This window comes from Macrobrachium rosenbergii, chromosome 12 (genome assembly GCF_040412425.1).
Source record: "Macrobrachium rosenbergii isolate ZJJX-2024 chromosome 12, ASM4041242v1, whole genome shotgun sequence".
Taxonomy (NCBI): domain Eukaryota; kingdom Metazoa; phylum Arthropoda; class Malacostraca; order Decapoda; family Palaemonidae; genus Macrobrachium; species Macrobrachium rosenbergii.
The window spans coordinates 29,232,828-29,248,859 of NC_089752.1; the positions used below are offsets into that span (position 1 = coordinate 29,232,828).

General features: G+C 37.4%; 1 protein-coding gene across 1 annotated transcript in view; it reads right to left on the minus strand.

Annotated features, from left to right (window-relative positions):
* Positions 1-16,032, minus strand: part of LOC136843980 (basic proline-rich protein-like) — an 87,741-nt gene that overhangs the window by 47,672 nt on the left and 24,037 nt on the right. The window contains exons 2-3 of the mRNA XM_067112998.1: positions 7,063-7,501; positions 6,385-6,972 (exon numbers count right to left, since the gene is read on the minus strand). Of these exons, the coding sequence (XP_066969099.1) occupies positions 6,385-6,972; positions 7,063-7,501 (1,027 nt within the window). The remainder of the gene's footprint in view (positions 1-6,384; positions 6,973-7,062; positions 7,502-16,032) is intronic.

Here is a 16,032-nt window from a genome sequence, read left to right on the forward strand (position 1 = left end):
CTATGAAAAGTCAAAATCAAAAGCAAAAAAATATTCAATAAAAAACTTTTTATATATTTGTACACAATGAATGACAAGTACCAATCAGGTAAGGACATTTGGAAGGTTATCAAAAGGGAATCCACCTCAAAAAGGCAATTTTTTACAACAGCCTATCAAGTACACCTTGAAAAACAACCTTTTCAGATTAGCTACTGACAGGATGAGTTTGTCAAGTAATTATATTTGGTTACAGTAGACTAACTTAGATCGCCAAAGCAACAATGCCATAGGTTTCCTTAATTAAGGGCACATTAGCTCTTGAAGTAATTTAATGAATGAAGCTGATACTGTGTCCCTGTAAATAGTAGGGACTATATCAGTCTGATTCCTGTTCATGACCTAGTAATGACCAGTATATTGCTTTTATACAATGCACAGTAATGTGCATTACTGCGAAATAGCATATGTCCAAAGAAAGCTGTAGCGTAAGCCTACTACCTCTCTCTCTATTTTCCCCTACAAACAGGTCAGATACCATCATTTTACCATCTTGTGTATTGTTTGATTCATGAGTGATCGCAACTCTTTATAAATGGCATTAAACATACATTTTCAAGTATATAATTTAGAAACTCACAATGAAAATATTACTTATGCAGTAAATATCGACTTTGCGAGCAGGAATTAACAGGCACTGACCGCTATTGCCAAGAGGGAGAAGCCATTAACGCATAATATATTTCACGGTGTATCTCATTTGAAGAATATATTGTTAAATTAGTGTTGCATTATGTTTAGATGTGTCTGACTAAAATGTATAAGTCAGACAAGCCGTAAACTGTGAAATTGGGAAGTTTTCTTCGGCATCGTGACTGGCAGTAATGGATATGGGACCGAGGAGCTAAAAGGCGTGGCTTGTGACGTCATGGATCAGCTCTGCTCGCTTTGATTGGTCCTAATTTTCCCCTATCCCTATACTCTTCCAGACTTGGGAAATATGCTTCCGGGTTGCATCCTGCCTTCATAGGAGTCCATCACTTTTCTCACTATGTGCGCTGTTTCCAATAGCACACTCTTCTGAATGAGTCCTGGAGCTACTTCGGCATCTAGTTTTTCCAGGTTCCTTTTCAGGGATCTTGGAATCTTGCTTAGTGTTCCTATGATTATGGGTACAATTTCCACTGGCATATCCCATATCCTTCTTGTTTCTATTTTCAGGTCTTGATACTATCAATTTTTTCTCTTTCTTTCTCATCTATTCTGGTGTCCCATAGTATTGCGACATCAGTAAGTGATATTTTCTTCTTGATTTTGTCAATCAGGGTCAAGTCTGGTCTATTGGCACGTATCACCCTATCTATTCTGGTACTATAGTTTTCTATATCGTTTTCTATCACCCCCTCAGGTTGGTGTTCTTACCACTCATTACTGCAAGCTAGCTGGTGTGTCACACAGGCTCCAGTGGAGGGCTTTTGCTACTGAATCATGCTTCTTTTTGTAATGGTTCTGTGCAAGCGCAGGACATTCGCTAGCTATGTAGTTTATGGTCTTGTCGTTGTTATTATTATTATTATTATTATTATTATTATTATTATTATTATTATTATTACTATTATTATTATTATTATTATTTCCAAAAATAAAACAAATAGGAAGAAAACGGATGAAATTTCGCACTTTAATAGTGGAAACCCGAAACTTGTGCATTGAAAATTTTAATGACGGAAGTCACGTGACTTAGCGGCCATATTGGATTTTGCTGTAAAATAGAAAACTCTGCGGTACACCGCATGAAAAACATTTTTTCATATTTTGTGTGTTATGTACCTATGCTGGAAATTTTAAATTAAAGATTAATGCCAGTCCATATGCAAATTAGGCTGTGGCCGCCATATTTATATGTTCATGTGACTAGAAATTTGTAAGAATATGTATAACCTTTAGACTGTGTGTCTGATTCTCTTCAAGTTTTAGTGTGTGGGCTACCAGGATGCCATGCAGGTGGAATGACGTCATTGTCACGTGACATAGAATTACTATATATTTTTTTAATGTACGATGTACATAGAAGAGAAAATGGCTGTTGTTTACAATTTTATAATAATCCGTTTGCAAATTAAGAGGAAGTGGCCATGTTGAAACTGATGTACATTACAAGCTTACCAGTTATTATTATTATTATTATTATTATTATTATTATTATTATTATTATTATTATTATTGCATTCCTTTTTCCCCAGGTGTCGTCAATTTCGTCAGAAATTTTACCACCATTTTCTTTTACGATTCAGTTGTATAAAAATGTTTTTTCTCCGTACCTCTGCCAATAAGAAGAAAGAGAAAGAGACAAAAAAAGGCGAAAGCAAAAGAAAATATTCGGGGAAGAGAAGCACGAAAGACGAGATCCAAGCGGCAGGGGTAAAAGAGCGAATTAATTGGGACGACTTGACTCAAAAGGAGGAACGTACCCTTTCTCTCTCTCTCTCTCTCTCTCTCTCTCTCTCTCTCTCTCTCTCTCTCTCTCTCTCTCTCTCTCTCTGCGAAGTTTACGTATGTCAGCGTGGCTGATTAGCTTTATTATCCTTGCACGCATAGCTTTATGAGATGTGTCTTTATTTAATTGCTTGCTCTCTCCTAGTATTTCAGTTGTCTTTATACATACATACATACATACATACATATGTATGTATGTATATATATACACTGTAACGACCTGAGTGGGCCGTTATGCAGGTTCTTTAACATACTCAGGACGGGGCTGTCATGACTGACGGCAGATGCAACAAACAAAGGAGGAGAAAACAACAAAAACAATAAAATAAGCTTAATATTAATTTATTTTTGCGAGTATTTACAAGTGAGTCAGGTCTGGTAAAAAGATAAAAACCATAAGTACAAAAGAAGCCAAAAGGCAGCACTAAACAAAAACAAGTTAAATAAACAATTAACTTTATAAACAAAAAGTAGCTAAAAAAAAGGCAAAAATAAACAACAGCAGGCAGAAAAAAAAATACCAAACATACGTCCTCCATCGGGGCACCAAGACAGCCCTCAGCTGCACAACAGGGACAAGAACCCACCAACCAGAATACCCCGATGGAGACGTCAGGACAGCCTCACGCTGTCATCAAAGATGAGCAGCTCGTGGTCACATGACTACTCATGGTCACACTCCACCTCTACGACGTGCTCCACTTTGTAGGCGTGCTCCAATTTGCTGCTCAAAAACTCGACCAACGTCGACTCCAAAAACTGCCTGCTGCTGCTGCCACAGCCGCTACCTTCGCTGCCCAACCAGACCCGACTGAAGCAAGAAACACGGCAGCTCACCAACGAAAACATCAAAACATAAAAAACTTGAAGGTAAGGAGGCAGCAATCCACAAAAGGGAACGAGCGGGGAACCAGCAGTTCCCGCAAAACCATCACTTAACGTGACACCTCCCCACCTAAAAGAAAAAAAAAAAATTTTTTTTTTTTTACACTCATGCTTCCCTCCAATGCCGTAACAACCCCGCCAGCCAAAACAGAGCCGCCCTGTCACGGTCGCCATTTTAACGACCTGAGTGGGCCGTTATGCAGGTTCTTTAACATACTCAGGACGGGGCTGTCATGACTGACGGCAGATGCAACAAACAAAGGAGGAGAAAACAACAAAAACAATAAAATAAGCTTAATATTAATTTATTTTTGAGAGTATTTACAAGTGAGTCAGGTCTGGTAAAAAGATAAAAACCATAAGTACAAAAGAAGCCAAAAGGCAGCACTAAACAAAAACAAGTTAAATAAACAATTAACTTTATAAACAAAAAGTAGCTAAAAAAAAGGCAAAAATAAACAACAGCAGGCAGAAAAAAAAAAAACAAACATACGTCCTCCATCGGGGCACCAAGACGGCCCTTAGCTGCGCAACAGGGACAAGAACCCACCAACCAGAATACCCCGATGGAGACGTCAGGACAGCCTCACGCTGTCATCAAAGATGAGCAGCTCGTGGTCACATGACTACTCATGGTCACACTCCACCTCTACGACGTGCTCCACTTTGTAGGCGTGCTCCAATTTGCTGCTCAAAAACTCGACCAACGTCGACTCCAAAAACTGCCTGCTGCTGCTGCCACGGCAGCTCACCAACGAAAACATCAAAACATAAAAAACTTGAAGGTAAGGAGGCAGCAATCCACAAAAGGGAACGAGCGGGGAACCAGCAGTTCCCGCAAAACCATCACTTAACGTGACATACACTATATAATATATATATGTATATGTATGCATGTGTTTATATATATATATATATATATATATATATATATATATATATATATATATAAATATGTATATATAACTTACATATATATAAATATACACATTATAAGTGTGTATATGTAATGGGCATAATGCTTTCTTATCTCCTTGAATTCTTCACATTTATTTGGATACGTTTGTCACTACGAAACTTGAGATCGAAATGCAAAATTATGAAGACATTCTGATGTCCGTAACGGGATTCGAACCCGCATAAGGACTATCAGAAAGAGGTCACGCTACCAACCTGACTACGAGAAAGATCTCCTTGTGTGAACGTCAGAATTTCTTTATATACTTGCATTTGGGCCTCGGTGAAAAAGCGTATCCAAAAGGTGTGAAGAATTCGAGAAGTTGAGAGAGGGCATTGTACTCATTGCATATATATATATATATATATATATATATATATATATATATATATATATATATATATATATATATATATATATATATATATATATATATATATATATATATATATATATATATATATATATATATATATATATATATATATATATATATACATATATATATACATATATATATATATCTCTTTATATTTAAATGTATATATATGTATATATATGAAAAATGCTTAGGATGAATATGTTATTTCATTTTTTTAGCTAAGCAGTTTTCTTGGAGACATTCTGGGGAAAGGTAAATCGAAACAGTGCCTACGTATTCGGTGAGTCAGTAATGACGAAGGACTAGAGTCAGTATGGCTTCTCACGGAGACAAGGGGGCATAATATATGTATATAGTGTGTATATATATATATATATATATATATATATATATATATATATATATATATATATATATATATATATATATAAGGTTAAAACAGTTAAGCAGCCGCTTCCCTTCTTGGATGTAGTCATGACTGATAGGGTAGTTGGAGAGCAGTACTCATCATCCCATCCTTTCAATTACGTTTTACGTAATAGATGGGCCTATCTAGTACCGCTATCCGTAGCAGCTGGGTCGTCTCAAGTGCGGCACTGAATTCCTGTACAACAGGCGGCGTCACGAGAACTGGCTTCTGGTGTTTTAAGCATGTTGCTTCCAGATTTTGAATACTGAAATAAACCAATATTTTTTTTACATGTGATAATGACATTGAGGTCACTGTGCTCGTTAAGGTGACGTCAGGCGACCAAGGACTTCAGTTTTGCCTCAGTACTGTTTTTTAAAGGTTGCGTCATTTAGGTGGTGTGTCACGGTCTTCCAGAGTCTTGGGTTGAACTTTCTTGACTTGAAAGGTTTGCGAAGGTAAACTTTACTCTTTCCAGTGGCTCTTTATTTATTTATCTTTTGTTTGAGACGTCTTATACAAATATATCTAATATTCATTTATCTGTTTTGTGTATTAATCTTCATTTTGATAATGATAATAATATTAATAATAATAATGATAATAACAATAATAATAGCAGTAGTAGTAATAATAATAATGATTATTATTATTATTATTATTATTATTATTATTATTATTATTATTATTATTATTATTGCATGATCCTCCTGAATTAAGCCAGAGTTCCATGTAACGGACTGAATATGCGTCTATATATATATATATATATATATATATATATGTGTGTGTGTGTGTGTGTGTGTGTGTGTGTGTGTGTGTGTGTGTGTGTGTATGTATACAAATCACAGCTTGCTCTAAAAGCAAGAGCCTGTGCTTTCATAAAGACAGCGTAATCAAAAATTAACAGACGAACGAGCGAAAGGGAGGAGAACAGACCATAATAGATAAGAAGAAAGTGGGAGAGAATTAATACTCACGAGACTTAAAAAAAAAAAAAAAACCATAACAAGAATAGAATATTCTTTTCCAAAGCGGAAGAGTGATGATTCCAGAATCTCCATTTTACAGTTGTTAAGACCAAAGAATAATCGGGTCTTTTTCGTCCTCCATTAAAAGGATGAAACGAACCAGCTGGAAGAGGTGCAAAAATGCGGAAAGGCTTCTTTCTACTGTTTCTTTTCTTCTCTCTTTCGTTTTCGCCCTTAATATCTTTTTTATTTTTTCCCCTGTCTGGTTGGAATTTTCCAGAATACCCTTTCGATTAAGGACCACCTTCCCCGGGGGCAGGTTTCCCTGGGGCAGGTTTCCCTGAGGCAGGTTTCCCAGGGCAGGTTTCCCAGGGGCAGGTTTCCCGGGGGTAGGTTTCCCAGGGGCAGGTTTCCCAGGGGCAGGTTTCCCAGAGGCAGGTTTCCCAGGGACAGGTTTCCCTGGGGCAGGTTTCCCGGGGGCAGGTTTCCCGGGGGCAGGTTTCCCAGGGGCAGGTTTCCCAGGGGCAGGTTTCCCGGGGGCAGGTTTCCCTGAGGCAGGTTTCCCTGAGGCAGGTTTCCCGAGGGCAGGTTTCCCAGGGGCAGGTTTCCCAAGGGCAGGTTTCACGGGGGCAGGTTTCCCTGGGGCAGGTTTCCCGGGGGCAGGTTTCCCAGGGGCAGGTTTCCCGGGGGCAGGTTTCCCGGGGGCAGGTTTCCCTGGGGTAGGTTTCCCAGAGGCAGGTTTCCCAGGGACAGGTTTCCCTGGGGCAGGTTTCCCGGGGGCAGGTTTCCCGGGGCAGGTTTCCCCAGGGACAGGTTTCCCTGGGGTAGGTTTCCCAGGGCAGGTTTCCCAGGGACAGATTTCTGAGGGGCAGGTTTCCCAGGGGCAGGTTTCCTAGGGGCAGGTTTCCCAGGGGCAGGTTTCCCAGGGACAGATTTCTGAGGGGCAGGTTTCCCAGGGGCAGGTTTCCTAGGGGCAGGTTACCCGGGGGCAGGTTTCACAGGGGCAGGTTTCCCAGGGACAGGTTTCCCGGGGGCAGGTTTCCCGGGGGCAGGTTTCCCAGGGGCAGGTTTCCCGCGGCAGGTTTCCCAGGGGCAGGTTTCCCTGGGGTAGGTTTCCCAGGGGCAGGTTTCCCAGGGGCAGGTTTCCCAGGGGCAGGTTTCCCAGGGACAGATTTTTCAGAGGCAGGTTTCCCAGGGGCAGGTTTCCTAGGGGCAGGTTTCCCGGGGGCAGGTTTCCCAGGGGCAGGTTTCCCAGGGACAGGTTTCCCAGGGGCAGGTTTCCCAGGGGCAGGTTTCCCGGGGACAGGTTTCCCAGGGACAGGTTTCCCAGGGGGCAGGTTTCCCAGGGGCAGGTTTTCCAGGGGCAGGTTTCACAAGGGACAGGCTTCCTGGGGGCAGCAAAAATAAGAGAAGCCTGTGATCTTTAGAAAAGAACAAAAATATTATAAAGAGTTTGATTCGTTAAGCCTCGTCGTTGTAAATATGGCGGAGAAAATGTGGAGTTTTGTAATGTATTCAGCTTTAGTTGTTTCTTCCTTTATTTACTTTTTAATTTATGTTTTGCCCATTATCATGATTATTTTCTAGACAATTTGACCTTTAGATATATACCCAGAATCATGGTTTCACGGAAAGCTACAGATAAATGGATACGTAACAACAATGAATATATTACACAGAAATATTGAGACTCGGCAAAGCAATTTTTGTAAGTGTTTATCTCTTAGAGCAATGCAAGATTATATTCTATTGCTCCAGAGTGTGTTGGGGGAAGGAAGGCATTCTGGTTATATCTGAAGTTTTTTTATGGCTGTTGGTATACTTGTCAATGCTGTTTTACCAAAGAAATAAATAGATAAATGAATTTAAAAAAAAAAACACCCATGCGCACACATACTTGATCGAAACAAAAAAATTCGCTCATATGCCTCGAGATATATATATATATATATATATATATATATATATATATATATATATATATATATATATATATATATATATATATATATATATATATATATATATATATATATATATATATATATATATTTATATTTATGTATATATATATATATATATATATATATATATATATATATATATATATATATATATATATATATGTATTTATATTTATGTATATATATACATATATATATATATATATATATATATATATATATATATATATATATGTGTGTGTGTGTGTGTGTATAAAGCAGATAATTTTCCTTATTTAAATTTGCAGTTTTTTCGACCGTAACTTCTCATTTATCATATTGTTTTCCGTGTAATATTTCCAGTCTTAAATCTAGGCTGATCTCATTTTGGGTTGTACAGCCATTTCCCCTACTGTGTCTTTATTTATTTTAGCACCTAGAATATTTTCATAATTTTATGTCTGCCGTTCTCATAAGTATTCGATTCGTTTAAGCCATCCCGTTCCGTGAATGTCAATGCTCGCTTTTCAGTCTGAGCGCAGACGAAAATCCCCGCTCTGAGCTCCGTAAAAGTAAACGTTGGCATCTGAAGAGAAAAGAAGCCGTACTCGAGATAATCCGACATTTTTCGTGCGTTGTCATAAAGTTTGGAAGAGTAAAAGGAAGGATTTTGAAACAGTGAATAAGGAGGACGACGAGATCGTCACTAATTCCGGTTGATTCGACAGATAGATCGCGGTCCAGCAATGGGTCTCTTCGACATGGTTGGCAGTCCTTACTAATCCCAGTCGCTCTGCCTTGGGTTTGAATCATACTAGAGATCACCAAGATCTTCCGAAAGGATTTCAGATCAAACTCTCCTTTCTTAGGTCATTTTTCCAGAGATTAAATTTTTCTCTTAGTTTTGTAGATGAATGAGTTAGGAGGGAGTAAAGGGTACAATAATAACTAAAAGTTTTAGAATAATAAGACCGTTAAATTTGAGATTAGGCTATAAAAATTATCTTTACTTCGCACACAACAGCAGCAATAATAATAATAATAATAATAATAGCTCAACACTTTCATCACTATTATCATTGTCACCATTGCATGAGATTTATCTCTTGTCTCTTGGCTCCGCTTAGGAAAAAAATTGCAAAGACGAAAGAGAAAGAAAAGTCCCCAGGAAGCGAATCATGACGTACGAGATCCAAGTTACGGACCTAAAAGAGCCAGTTAATTAGAGCAACTTGACTTGAAAGGAGGAACACGATCTCTCTCTCTCTCTCTCTCTCTCTCTCTCTCTCTCTCTCTCTCTCTCTCTCTCTCTCTCAAATCAATCAGTTTTCTGTAGACAGAGGAAACACAGGCAAATACTGTCAACATTGATCAAAGTCAGGGGGGCGTAAGAATCCCATTCAGTCAAAATGGTACTAGGGCGGCTCAAAACCGAGGAACTTGGGTTCGATCCCCGACCCTGGAAGGGAACGTGTCTTTGTCAACCTGAACAGTGAATTATACACTTGGTTGTTAGTCAACTGTTGTGGATTGAAGCTGGTGTTGGAAGAGAGAGGTAAAAATAACAGACGTGAGTGATTAGTTAAAAAAAATTAAGTGACGAGATAATACTCTCTCTCTCTCTCTCTCTCTCTCTCTCTCTCTCTCTCTCTCTCTCTCTCTCTCTCTCTCTCTCTAAAGCTGTATCTGTAATTTGCATATCGTCCACATTTATAATTGATCATTATTTTCTATCATTTGGATAGATAAATAAAATATGTCTAAATCTGTAACAAATTCAACATTGTATATATCAAAATCTAGATTCACAGCTACTGTCAAGAGTTTTCTTGAAAATGTACGGATTAGCTGTAGTTCAACAGATTCTACTCATTTTCAACAAAGTCTACAGACTTACAGTTAATCCGAGATGTTTATAAAAGATTTCAAAGATTCAAAACAGGTATTACAGAATTACATCAGATTCTTCAGATCTGCAAATGAAAACTCCCAGTTCGCAGCAGATTTCCTGTCTTACTGAATATTTTAGAGAGATTCACAGGTGTGCGGTACTAAATGTTTCAGAGTTGTACAACCATTTTTTAAAACTTGAGACTCGTACGCGAATAAACAAAAGATTACTGATTTTGTTTCTTGCAGAATAGAAGAGCTGTGAAAGCTATTCTGTGTAATTACGGATGACTTGATCTCAAGGCAGAATCTGATTAAATGACCGAAGATACTTCAGGCACAATAGAATATTGCCCTTAAAGACAGATTAAGTCAACAGCCAAGGTTGAGAGTTTCTAGGAAACATGATACGTGGAACAAGTACGAGAAAAGGAGAAGTTGCCGTTATGATATAAGCTGAATGGATGAAATAGCGAGATGTCAGTTGAGCGGTTTGGCGATAATCGAAAGAAACAAGAAGCCTTAGACCGACGTGATGCCGCCACAGCCGCAGGGCCTTCATCATTATGCCTCAGTGTGCTGACGTCAGGACTTCTGGGGCGGAAGGACGGGTGTATAATATTGCTAAGGCGAAACAGAGGAGAAGGATCAGTGAGACATAGAAGGGAGGAAAGGGGAGAAGAGGGGAAAGGTCGCAGCTAATGGCAGTTGATCGCGCAAATAGGATTGCCTTTGGGGACAACATTCCAGGAATACGTCTGGGTCGACATTGTTTGCAGACCTTCACAAATCCCCGTCCCTCAATCGAAGGCTTTGACGACGCCAGAGAACATGAGGACCTTTGTGTGAAACTTTTAAGTATTTTCGATTTCTCAGTTTGTTTACCAATTTTGCAAAGCGTGATTTCATTCTTTTTTGTGTGTTTAACGACAACAAGAACAATACTTATTTCATTATCACTTTCGTCAGATACAAAGCCCATCTCCTGACTGCGTTAATCCCAAGGAAAAATCCAGAGGACAGAAGCAAAGAGAATGAAAATAATAATAATAAAAAAAAGATAAGCATGAAAGACGAGACCCAAGTCAGAAGCGTAAAAGACCGAATTAATTAGAAGGACTTGACATAGGAGGAGAAAACGCTTCTCTCTCTCTCTCTCTCTCTCTCTCTCTCTCTCTCTCTCTCTCTCTCTCTGAAATTGAGCCTTGCATATTGGCGCCATTTGATAGCTTTAATGTCTTTGTAGTTCTTAATTTCTGCTTTTGTTCTCTCTCTCTCTCTCTCTCTCTCTCTATATATATATATATATATATATATATATATATATATATATATATATATATATATACATATATATATACATATATAATATATATACATATATAATATATATATATATAGGCTATATAGATATACGCATATATGCATATATATAAAATATATATATGCCTGTCAATGGATCGTTTTTACAATATTCTTTATATATGAACACTGTCCGTTGTGTCTATATTAATTAATCGGATACTCCCTTGTTTTTTTCTTTTGACATGAAGGTATTAACTCGGGAGGAAAAAACAGCTCTTGGTTCTTTCTGTGATAACGTGCAAATTAAGGAAACTTGAGGTTTTCTTTCCTTACCTTAATATCTTGGGTGAATGAGGGTAGGTAGAAAATAACTTGTACCTTTCATGTGTAATTCAGAAATAGGGAATCTTCCGTCTTCCCTTTATTTTGATGTATAAAGGAAAGGCAAACTTACAGTTCTGACTTATATAATATATATATATATATATATATATATATATATATATATATATATATATATATATATATATATGTGTGTGTGTGTGTGTGTGTATATATTATATATTATATATATAAATATATATATGTTATATATACATATACATATATATATTTATTTTTGTAAATGCATCTATATATATATATATATATATATATATATATATATATATATATTTTGTATGTATATAATTTTTTTTATTTAGCAGAACCCTGTACCTTATCTTCTTCTATAGGTATGAACAAAAAACTATTCCTTCTTCTGTGAAAACTTAGAAAAATAGAAAGTTGTCTTCCCGGGTAACTTAAAAAAAAATAAAGTTATGCTTCCATTTCTCCTTTTAGAAAATCCCATCTATAGGAAAGGAAAAACTCCTCCATCTAGACTTCAGATTCGACCTGATGACGTCAGCACTTGCCCCTAAATAATACTGTAATTTCCCGGCCATTGCCAGTTTTTGTTTGCTTGTTTTTTTTTTTCTGATCGTAACTTTTTTTTGTGGCTACACAGCTTTTCAGAGAGATCGACTCTATTCATTCCATTCCTTGAAGGAAGGAGGTGACAAGAATGCAGAGAGAGAGAGAGAGAGAGAGATCCATTAAGACACCAACGCAGATCCCTGGAATGAGATCACTGAAACAGTAAATATTATTTATAGAGAGGAAGGGTAGGTTTATATATATATATATATATATATATATATATATATATATATATATATATATATGTATATATGTATATAAACCTTCCCTTCTTCTGTATATATATGTATATATATAAACCTTCCCTTCCTCTGTATATATATGTATATGTATGTATATATATACATATATATATGTATATGTATATGTATGTACATATATATATAGTACACATTTCCACTGATGAAAATTGAGACAGGTAGGAGTGGCTTCAAAACTCATCTGGGCAGAAATCACAATATTCTCTCAAGGGACAATACCGATAAAGGTACTGACCACAGGAGACTACAAACCCACACCTGACAGGTATCAGGGAGGCGGGGCAGGAAATTCATTAGTACTACAGTACTGCCCCCGTACTGCGTTTACAAATGTAATAATCCTTTTTCCATACATCTCTACTGCCTTCCTTATAATTTAAACATTTTACAAATTTCTTTTGATATTATGGGATCAAGTTTATACAAGCCTTGACTGATATTCCTATTATGGCTATAACTTTCTTTTACAAAGCTAGATTCAATGATCTTCCTTTCCAGTGCATTTTTAGAACACGTTATCTTTTTTGCCCCTTCCTAGTTGATAGCATGATTGTTCTCGCTGACATGTACAAAAATATGATTGTTCACCTGTTCCTCCCTGACACCTGTCACGTGTGGATTTGTAGTCTCCTATGTTCAATACCTTTATCGGTATTGTCCCTTCAGAGATATTGTGATTTCTACCCAAATGAGTTTTGAAGCCACTCCTACCTCGACGCCTGTCAGTGGGGGATCTGTAGTCTCAAACAGTTGTGTATGTTCGTCAGTACTGTCTCTGTAGTATATATATATATATATATATATATATATATATATATATATATATATATATATATATATATATATATATATATATATTTATTTATTTATTTGTAATTTCTAATACTATGTATCAGTCCTTCATCAGTGGCTTGGAAATAAAGTCGAAACCGGTCAGGACTTACACCCTGTCTCAATATTCATCAGTGGAAATGTGTGCCACATATATATACATATATATATATATATATATATATATATATGTGTGTGTGTGTGTGTGTATATATATATATATATATGATATTATAGATCAGCCCTTCGTCAATGGCTTCGAAATAGAGTCGAAACCGGTCACGACCCAAACCCTGTCTCTTATTTTTCACCTGTGTGATGTGTGATAAACGAATCACGTGTTAAAGTAATTATAATCAAGAAAACACATACACACACACACACACACACACACACACACACACACATATATATATATATATATATATATATATATATATATAAATTTCTGACTCACGTCGGGATCGAACCCAGGTCTCTCAGGTGGAAAGCAAGGGCGTTATCCACTGGGCCACACAAGTCTAAAAGAAGTTGGAACCTGAGAGCAACTGCACCCAAGGAATTACCTGGGCAAGCTAACTGCTTGCATACCAGCGAGTTTTCCCCAACTTCCCGACTCAGCAATGACCCAATAGACAACATTTCATTCGAATTATCCCTTCTGGTATGCAAGCAGTTAGCTTGCCCAGGTAATTCCTTGGGTGCAGTTGCTCTCAGGTTCCAACTTCTTTTAGACTTGTGTGGCCCAGTGGATAACGCCCTTGCTTTCCACCTGAGAGACCTGGGTTCGATCCCGACGTGAGTCAGAAATTTATTTCTGTTCCACACGTGATTGTGTGTTGATGATTTCTATATATATATATATATATATATATATATATATATATATATAGAGAGAGAGAGAGAGAGAGAGAGAGAGAGAGAGAGAGAGAGAGAGAGAGAGGGGGGAAGGGAAATCCAATATTTCCTCATTTAAGTTTAAATAGATATATAAACAAATAAACAGATGAACTGGTGCAAACAAAGAGTCCGAATCTTTTTCTCTCCAGAGCGAAAGAGGATTTATAGTAAAGTATCTTGATTGGAAAGGGAGAGATCCCTCTTAGTTTCCACCTCATAAAATGATGCTGAAGAGATTTAGAGCGTAATAAAGCAAGAGAAATCACAAAAAACTCTAAATAAGCCGTTTCCGTCATCCATCTCCCCGTAATCTTTCCGGGAATTATCTTGATATAAGATATGAGGTCAGAGGTCACGCTCTACGTCGCCCACAACTTCCATTCTGTGCATTGGTGTTCATACAGAAGGTAGATTATCAACACTGTTCGAGAGACTCGAACTTTATCCCGTAAAGGGGTAGTGCCGTCAGTGCACCTCACTCGGTGCACTGTAGGCATTACGTAAGGTTCTTTGCAGCGTCCACTCGATCTCTAGTTATAACCCCTTTCATTCCTTTTACTGTACCTACGTTCATATTCTCTCTTCCGTCCTGCTTTCCACCCTCTCCTACCAATTGTTTCATAGTGCAACTGCGAGGTTTTCCTCCTGTTACACCTTTTAAACCTCCTTTACTCTCAGTTTCCCTTTCAGCGCTGAATAACCCCAAAGGTCCAAGCGTTTGGCCTTTGGTCGAAATTTTACATTCCATTCCTTTCCATCCCTGTATTTTAGTTTAAAGATTCCCAAAATATGAAAACTAAAATGTGTTCTTAAAGATTAAGATTAAGACTGAACACGTGAACACTTTCCCTTGACGGGCAGACGTTGGTAAGTCTAATAGAATCAAGCTTTTTTTAGGCTCATAGCTGTTTCCTCTTTTTTTATTATGCCCCGAAAAATATGGACCAGGTGGCCCGCCATCGCCAGGGGATTCTGGAAGAGATCCAAGTCGAAAAAAAGAACAGGTAATAAACGCTCTGAAGTTTCTTCGGCGCAATCGAGTTTTCTGTACAGCGTATAATGCTGTATGAGCCGCGGCCCATGAAACTTTCAACCACGGCCTGGTGGTGCCCTGTTTTATAGCGTTGCCAGACGCACGATCATGGGTAACTTTAACCTTAAATAAGATAAAAACTACTGAGGCTAGACGACTGCAATTTGGTATGTTTGATGATTTGAGGGTGGATGATTAACATATCAATTTGCAGCCCTCTAACCTCAGTAGTTTTTAAGATCTGAGGGCGGAGAGAAAAAGTGCGGACGGACAGACAAAGCCATCTCAACAGTTTTTTTTTTACAGAAAACTGGAAATGAAAGGCGGGAGAAAAGAAACATGACAAAAGAAGCCATTCTGCATTTTTCCACCTCTTTCACTCGGCTCGTTTCTTCCTTTTACCGCTTGGACGGATTAGGTCTAATTATCCTCTGTGCTTTAACTATAAAATTCCTTTTTTAGAATCCGTAGCTTTTTTTTTCGTTTGATAATATAATTTCCCTTTCTTCTTATTCTGAGCCTCGTGAATATCAATTTGCTCTTCTTTTTTTACGGTCTTAATTTTTCTCCAGATAAAGGTAGTCCTTTCTTTATTATCATTATCACTAATGATAACAACACTGAAATGATAGTGATTCTTATCATTTTAGCCATTAGTAGTAATAATAATAGCAACAGTTATAATTGTTATGGTATTTGTTTTTGCAAACTTTCTTAGAATCAAATACCTTTATTGGAAAATGGATACAAGAGAGTACATAAGAATAACAAATATACCAAACTATCAATAAACCAGGCGTAGCAACTGA